The sequence below is a fragment of the Tinamus guttatus genome, unplaced genomic scaffold (assembly GCF_059628265.1).
Source record: "Tinamus guttatus ecotype Peru unplaced genomic scaffold, ASM5962826v1 Tinamus_guttatus_pri_ptg000048l, whole genome shotgun sequence".
NCBI lineage: Eukaryota > Metazoa > Chordata > Aves > Tinamiformes > Tinamidae > Tinamus > Tinamus guttatus.
The window spans coordinates 10,898,793-10,906,775 of NW_028288582.1; the positions used below are offsets into that span (position 1 = coordinate 10,898,793).

The window sequence follows — 7,983 nt, forward strand, 5'->3', positions numbered from 1 at the left end:
TACAGCACAAGGCAGTTATTATCAGTGACAACAGCGTAACCAAAGTAGTCTGTGCAGGCGGGATTCTTCCGCTATGCTTCTAGTTGAGGACCAGGCTCTGAAGAAGACCCTTACTGTTCACCCAAAGCAGTACAAGGCATGGGTTGTCCCCAAGAGGCAACAGGGTTTGCTACAGACATGCTTAGTAATTAATGTGAATGTCACGGAAGGGTCGAATTCTGGCTTTTTTGAGTAGCTGTAGGGTGAACTCAACCAGTATGACTGCATCCCTTTTTTTGCAACAGCAACAAAATAAGAAAAGAGGAGGTGGTCACTCCCATCCTAGAGCAGAGATTTGCCAACATTTTCTCTTGTGCAATACGAAGGTGTATTTGCAACACAGTGTGTTCTAGAGGTAATAATAAGAGGGCATGTCACTCTCTGGCTACACGGCCATTCTCCACGACAAATAAAACATATTAGTTGTGAAGAATCTCTGTTGTACTACGTCTTAGAAAAGAGGAGAGAAGTACCTCATCAAGCCTGGTAGGCTAGGAACTGCACTTGGGATTTGACAGATTCCCAGGGAAGTGTGAAGTAAAAGGCTTGGTAATGAGCAGCAGCTGCTGAAAGCCCCAATAACAGATCAGCTAACACAGCAGAGTAAATGAGCTAAATTAGCTGGCATTCTCTTCAGATGGGCTTGTTTTGCCCTCAAGCTTCAAATTCCTGTAGAATAAAACCAACATGGTCCAGTGTAGCTATTCTCTATATGTCCTGTGTTGATGGAGCAAGATTTTGCATCTCCAGTTCTTCTGACCTCCTTCTGTCCCAAAGTCCTACCTTATGTGTCTCTGAAGAAGCTGGCTGACCCCTCTTTGTCAATGACCAATGGTGATTTCTACTGTTTGTCAGGCATCCCTCTGTGTTACAAGGAGGGGTGGATATTCAGTCTATATTTCAGCTGATGGCAATATTCTTCCTAATTACTATTATTTTAGAATCTTTTCTAATCCTTTCAGTTATGATTATTAGACACATTTGTCTCCATGCTTTCTCACTGCAGTAAGTTATTCAGTTTAATTACCTATTGTTTCAAAGATTTCTTTCTGAGAATTTATGATGTGATAAATGAATCTGCTCTTATCAATGTATTATTTGTATTTAATAATGCACAAGACACAATGATTTAGTTTCTTGAGGATACGGTTTGGTTTATATAAATGCATTTATCTCCCACATAATATGGAGTCACACAAAACTGCCTCAAAAGTGATTAAGCTGCAGTATTGGAAATCCAGATCTTAGTCACATTCCCCCTAGTTCGTGGGGAGTGTGAGGAGCAGAACGAGAATGAGTAGAATGAGAGAATGTAAAAAGGGGGCTTATTGCCCATGGGCAGTGGAGACTTGCAGTATTGGTTGACTTGCAATCTGAGCTGATGTTTCAGTATTGAATGAAATTGATAGGCAAAGAGCCCTGGCTATGCAAACAAGGAATTTATTAACCACAAGAAATAGAGTCAGTGGAGGGATGCATATCAAAGATGAAAATCCCCCTGTGCTGAGGCAGGATCAGCTCTGCCTACATCACTCCCCATAGTGCTTGACTAATGTGGTCTCAGAAGTCTCCACGCTGAGGTTCTGGATCCTGCCCTAGGCAACCCGTCATGCCCTGTCTCCCTTGCTACCATGTAAGTTCATTCCCTCTTGTCATATATATCTGGAAGGCACAAGCAGCTTGGAACTGTTGGGTTGCATTCAACTTCTCATCAACTTTTCTGCTTAACTGCTATGTTTGTCACTCAGCATCCTGTATCTGTGGAGGAGATTATTTCTGCTTAAATTTTATATTTTACATTTATTGTGAACTGAATTTTCTCTCTATTTTTTCTCTATTAACACAGCCCAAACAATCCCTAATGAAAGATGATGATAAATTTTAACTTCTGTCTTATGGATGAAAAACATTTATCTTTACATTATTTCACAGTAAACACACTGATTTGTGACACCCTGTTAAGTACTGTTTGAAGGTGTACTTACAGACATTTTTTTCTGATGGTTGATGGTTCTGATGGTTCTGATATATGCAGTACAAACAAAGCTTTAATGAAAACCGTTGTCACATTCCCACTGAAGTAAATGGGAGGCTTTCTCCTGATTTCAGTGGCTGCTAGCTTATACCCCAAATGCATCATATCATTCAAGAAGTGTTTCTCCATTCAGTCAATATGGACAACAGTTAGTCAGAGAAGACAAGATATTTTTCCCTTTTAAGGTCCCTATGCATGGTGGGAAAATGGCATTTCTGTTTATACTTTTTTTTTTTTCTTCATGATTTCAGCTTTTGCTCCTTTTCAGAATATATCTCCATTTGGAAATATTTTGAGTAATGGTTTCAGTTCGAGATGTACTGAAAAAGTCTAGTGCGCAACATAAACTAAAATAGTCTGGAATCTAGTTGATCTCAGATGATTCACTGGGCTTCACATAGTGTTGTGATTGCTAACGCCCTGACATTTATTTGGGAAAAAAAAAAAAAAAAAAAAACTGGCACAGAGGGAATGAAAATAATAAACTTAGGAATGATTCTTTGTTTCTGATCCCTTAACTCATCCTTCAACCTATAGTAGGAAGATAGACTTCTAACTCTTCGAAAGTTTTCCATTACTCAAAAATGCCATGGGAGTCTTTAAGGATGAACACCCAGCCTATTGGAATGGGAGTTGAATGAGCAAATTTTAGTAATTAAAAAAGATTAATTTCATAATGAGCATAGTAGTAATAAAAAGAATTGCTGAAAATGCAGCACTGTTACAGTGATTGCCATACAGTGTACAGTGTTACAGTACACTGATACATATAAGAGTGAATGGGCTTTATAATAACTCATTAAATAAAGTTATAAATATGATGTGCTTTTATGTCCCTTTCTGCACTCAGTATATTTCTGAGTGAACAGGTATTTTTCCTTTGAACTGACACTGTAACTATGTCCTCTTTTAATTTTGTGTTGTCTTTATATGCACTGACTTTTACTGTTACAGCTACAGATCTCAGTTATCTTAAATCTTTTCTACAACTGTAGTTATGATGGATAAGAAGTTTCCCTCATCTCCTGTCTGGTATATTATTATATCCGTATTATTATTGCCACTAATAATAACAGAGTATATTTTCTAGAAGCAGTAAGGATTTCTAATCACAGAACTACATTTTTAGATGATGTGGGCTTTTACCCAAAAGAGCTGAAAAACAAAGTGAAAAAGACAGCAGAGCCAATGAACTCACACAAAAAGGAACAAGTCAATGGTAAAATGGTTATGCAGTTTATTAATTTTGACTGATAAGAATATCAATTCTTATAAATGTGGGATTTGCCTCAAATGAAAAATAAGCCAAAGTAATAAGAGTGCACAAGGCTATTACTGATGTTTTCATGTATATGAAAAGAATCTTTACCTACTTGATGAATTCTTGTGTAATGTTTCACTGGACCCCCAAAACAGTCAAATTTTGAGAAAGATATTGGATTGTTTTGCTTTTTACAGCCTCTGCACACTTTTTTGGGGGGTTTTACTTTGTCTTGTACAATATTCATGCACCAAATACATTTAAAACAAAGAAACACTTCTTCAAATATTCCACATGCTTCAGTAATAATAAAATTCGTTAATAATACTGTTAAGAGTAACTGGAGCTGTTCTAATCTCATATTTGCCCTGAAATACACACAGCACAATTTTATATATAATGTTATCAGTGATACAGTAGTTGTCATCATAGACATGATGCACTAGAATGCTTAATTGGTTTACAGATTTCTGTAAATAAACCACACCTCTTATACCTTGCCAAAGAGGGTTTCTGTTTTTCAAGTCACTGAAAATTGATGAGGTTAGATCATTTGCTATGACATTCTGGTATCAGGTGTTATGTATTTGGATGGATAGCATGGAAAAATAAAATCAAACCAAAGGACAAATAAGCAGTCAAGTGATATATTTGAACAAATAATTAGCATAGTCTGAATGCCATATCAGTGCATTTTATATTCCTTTTAATGCCATTTAAAGTGAGTTGTAGTATCAAAATTAACATGGAACAAGGAATCATTAAGTTAAGCTACTCCTGACTGGGAACAAGATGAAATATGAAATGGTGACTTTTCTTTTAATGATTCCCAGCTCCAAGAAAACCTACAGGGAATAAGTTGTGAAAAAACTTGCAAAGCTATTTGTCTGAAATATTTCCCAACAAAGACATAAATCACAGGGTTAATACAACTGTTGGTGATAGCCAGGGTACAAGTAAATTGCTGGCCAAAGTTGAGCAGTTCTTCCCACACACAGCCTTTGACCACTTCCACCTGGAATAATATATCAAGGAATGTAAAAAGATGGTGAGGAGTCCAGCACAAAAGAAACATCAGAACCACTATGAAGATCAGCCTGGTAGCCCTGGTGTCTCTGTGGTCCTTGCAGCTCTTTGTTCTGAGTGCTCTTTGTTCTCTTGTGTTTTCTCTTAGGGAGGGAACGATACAAAAATTAAGGAAGATGATTGCCGTAGATGGCAGCGCAAATCCCAATATGTTGAACACCAGACGCTCTGCTACAATCCATGATGGAGAGGGGAAGTCTAAGGTGCATGCTGAGATATTCCACTGGGGATAGTGTTTCACAGTCCGAAATGCGAAGGTTGGGATGCTGACAAGTATTCCAAAGAGCCAGATGAGCAAGCAGATCCCTTTAGCTAGAGTTTTGCTTCGTATCCGTCTGTTGCTCAAGGTATGGACAAAAATCAGATAGCGATCCAAGCTCACTGCCACGAGCAAGTAGATGCTAGTGTACATGTTTAGGCTGATGGCTGCGTTGGTGCTACGGCAAAGGAAATTGTCAAATGGCCAGTTAAATTCATTCCTGATGTTCGCTGCCCAGAAAGGGAGGCACACGAGGAAGATAAGGTCAGCCATGGCTAGGTTAATAAGGTAGATTTCAGCTATCTTTAGGGAGCCCTTGTAAAATGAATAAATGAAGAGAACAAGTACATTTCCAAAGATACCAATAACACAGATGATGTCTATGTATACGGGTAGTATAGAGTATACTATTTTCCACCAGTCTTCTAGCTCTGGGCAAATAACTGAGTCACTCTCATTTTCACTGTGGTTTGAGGAGGGCCCATTCAGTAGAGGATTTTCAGCCATTTTCTTTATCCTGAAATGAACAGGAGACCTCTTTGAAATAACAAATTTTAGATTCTACATTGCTGTCCTATCAGTGTTATCCTATCACCAAACGCTTAATGTCTGGAATCCTTTTGTAGTGCTCACTGATTTTAATAGGTTAGATCCATGATTCATGCATACAAAGGTCAGAACTGCTCCTTTTATTGGCAAAAATGAAACTTCCCCTACATCCCATGAAATTTCCTCTCTTTGATGACATTGTTTAAAGTGGCACAGAGGAAGTGCCAATTCAACATAAGTTGATCTGCATTTCTCTACCGGACTAATGACAGAAACAGACATAGCGGAATTTCAGCTCCCTGAGAACAGTGGGAGTCACACTGGTCACACAAAGCAAGCTCAGCACCCTTCCCTTTCTCTTACTCTTGTTTTCTGGGCTGAGTATAACTTTAGCAGGATGATGCCAGTTTTCCTATGGATGGGAGTGCTGCTCAGTCTCTGTATGCATCATTTGTTTGGTTAACTTCACATTCTATTGCTCTCTGTCAGTTCCTCTATTCCCAAACTTTGGGTTCAAAATTACTGTTAGATTAGACAGCTCATTGCTCTCAGATGTCATTTGTTTCAGAAATAAAACACCCTTTTCTGCCTGTGGCTCCACTTAAAATTAAGCACAAAACTGAGCGGAAGGGAAGGCTTTTGCAGGTCTAAATTTACATCACATGTCTCCTGTCTGTATTGAGGAAGCTCTTGTTCAAAAAACCTCATCTGAGTTCAGCTGGAGAGGCAGTCCCATACTCCACAGCATTTTGACCTTCATTAGCAATAGCAGTATCTTTATTTCTATCAGGTAGCTAAGTGTGAACTTGTGCAGTAATGAAAGGATTGGTAAAACTTATTCCCTTGTCAAATTCCATTCAGTTACCAGTGAGTTGCTTCCTAGTGTGACTTTAGGCTCCTGGTGCTCTCATGCATGGCCACAATACCTGGATCTAAGCTTTTATAATTTTTTCCTAGTCTTGGACCTGTTATGGCAGGCAAGACATTACTGATCCCATGGTGACATTTAGCATTTCAGTGTTTCATATGCAGGTGCAGCATGTTGATCATAGAAAAGAACGCACTTGGAAAAAGCATGTTGCAATCAGCCAGCCTGAATGTTGACTTCCTGCTACAGCTATTTAAATCTGCTCTTTCAGCTCCTGTATTTTTCCACCATGGAGACAACCCAGGATAGAGTTTCAAAAGAAAACATTTAGGACTGTTTTTAATCCCTGTAACTTGTAAGTGCTACGTTAGTGATACTTGTGTCTGAGTAGCTTGCAGTCCCTAAGGTAATACACTTAACTTTGTGAGGTCTCTAGGAATTAGAGAAAGCAGTATTATTCCACTTCATGCAGTTTGATAACTAATACGCAGAACCTTTTTCGTAACTGTAGAATTCAGCGAGGAGCAAAGTTTTCGCTGTGTTTATAAACTCAAGCTGGCTGCCGTGTCAGGAACTGGGTTACAGTTCAAGTTTACACAGCTCTGTGGCTTTTAACATGTTCCCTATTAACAGTTTGAATATTACCTAGTTCATTGAGAGCCTAATGCAATCTAAAGGAAACTTGGAGGATCTAAAACTGCAGAGGAGAAAAAGAAAATCTCTGATCAGCCTCAGAGATGCTATTTATGAGAAGGCAAGAATCTAACCCTTGTCATAGCGGGAGGTTGGCTAAGGTGTGTTAGTAGTGGAAGAAAATTTCTCACAATATTATATATCAGAAATAATGTAGAAGAAAGTTTCTACTGAAGCACTTTTTTTTTCCTATAAACAAAACTTTTTATTTTACTACATCTGGGGGATAAAGGAGTGCTTATTATCCTTTTCCATTTTCAGATCACTTCTTGGTATCAGATTGTGCCAGTCGTTTTGTGCATTTCATGTGGTCTGTGTGCTGGAGCCACAAATGCACTCATCATGGGCTAACCTAAAAACTTTAGGAACGTTTGTCTCCAGTACAATTTAGATTTTAACCAGTGGTAATTCTGACTTCCCAGTCGCTTAGTAATTGCAAGTTTCTGTAGAGTTTATGCTGTTGGAAAAGCCTTTTCAAAAGTGTATTAGCCAGTGTCCTAGCACTACCAAAAGCCACAACAGTTTTTAAACTTAGTGCTCCAGATGCCTCCTTGGCAGCAGGCAATGCGTACTCAATTGCTTAGCTCCTTACTTCTCCAAAGAACATTTTCTTTGGTAAGTATTCTTAAGTATTTAGTGCTAATGGACAATTAGCGACTTCAATAATTTTCAGTTGATGTACTTAGCATATTCTAGTCCTTTTTTTTTTTTTTTTTTTTTTAAATAATAATGCTTCCTATGCCTACTTCGAACTCAATTCTCGCAAGTTTGCATGTACAATGAGTCTATTATCATTAGTACTATTAATGCATAATTCCCAGTTAGGACCATGTGTTTTAGAAATGCTAAGTAAATACAGTCTAAGCTCCAGGAACAATCTTAAAAGCAAAAACCACCTTGAAAAAGAAATTTTCGTAACAGATATGATTCAAATATGATATATTTGAATATGCTGGTCTGACTACATAATACAGATTTTTTATATATATATAGAAAGTTTTTTATATAGAAAGTATGTGAAATACTTCTAATAAAAGTGAGATATTAAAACAGATAGATATCTGTTAGATATTAAGATAACATCTAATAGATAAGGTAAGATATTAAAAACAGATACACATACCTATTCTTTGTGCTTCTCAGAGTTTAAGTGAAAATTCAAATTCAGAAACAGCTGGTAAACAGCAGAACAG

At 37.7% G+C, this 7,983-nt stretch overlaps 1 protein-coding gene across 1 annotated transcript; it reads right to left on the reverse strand.

The window, feature by feature from the left end:
- Window positions 1-4,078: 4,078 nt before the first annotated feature.
- Window positions 4,079-7,983, reverse strand: BDKRB1 (bradykinin receptor B1). The gene is given in 3 exon segments (XM_010214888.2): window positions 4,079-4,138; window positions 4,141-5,197; window positions 7,914-7,983. Coding segments are annotated over 2 exon segments (1,089 nt in total). The 5' UTR covers window positions 5,188-5,197; window positions 7,914-7,983; the 3' UTR covers window positions 4,079-4,096.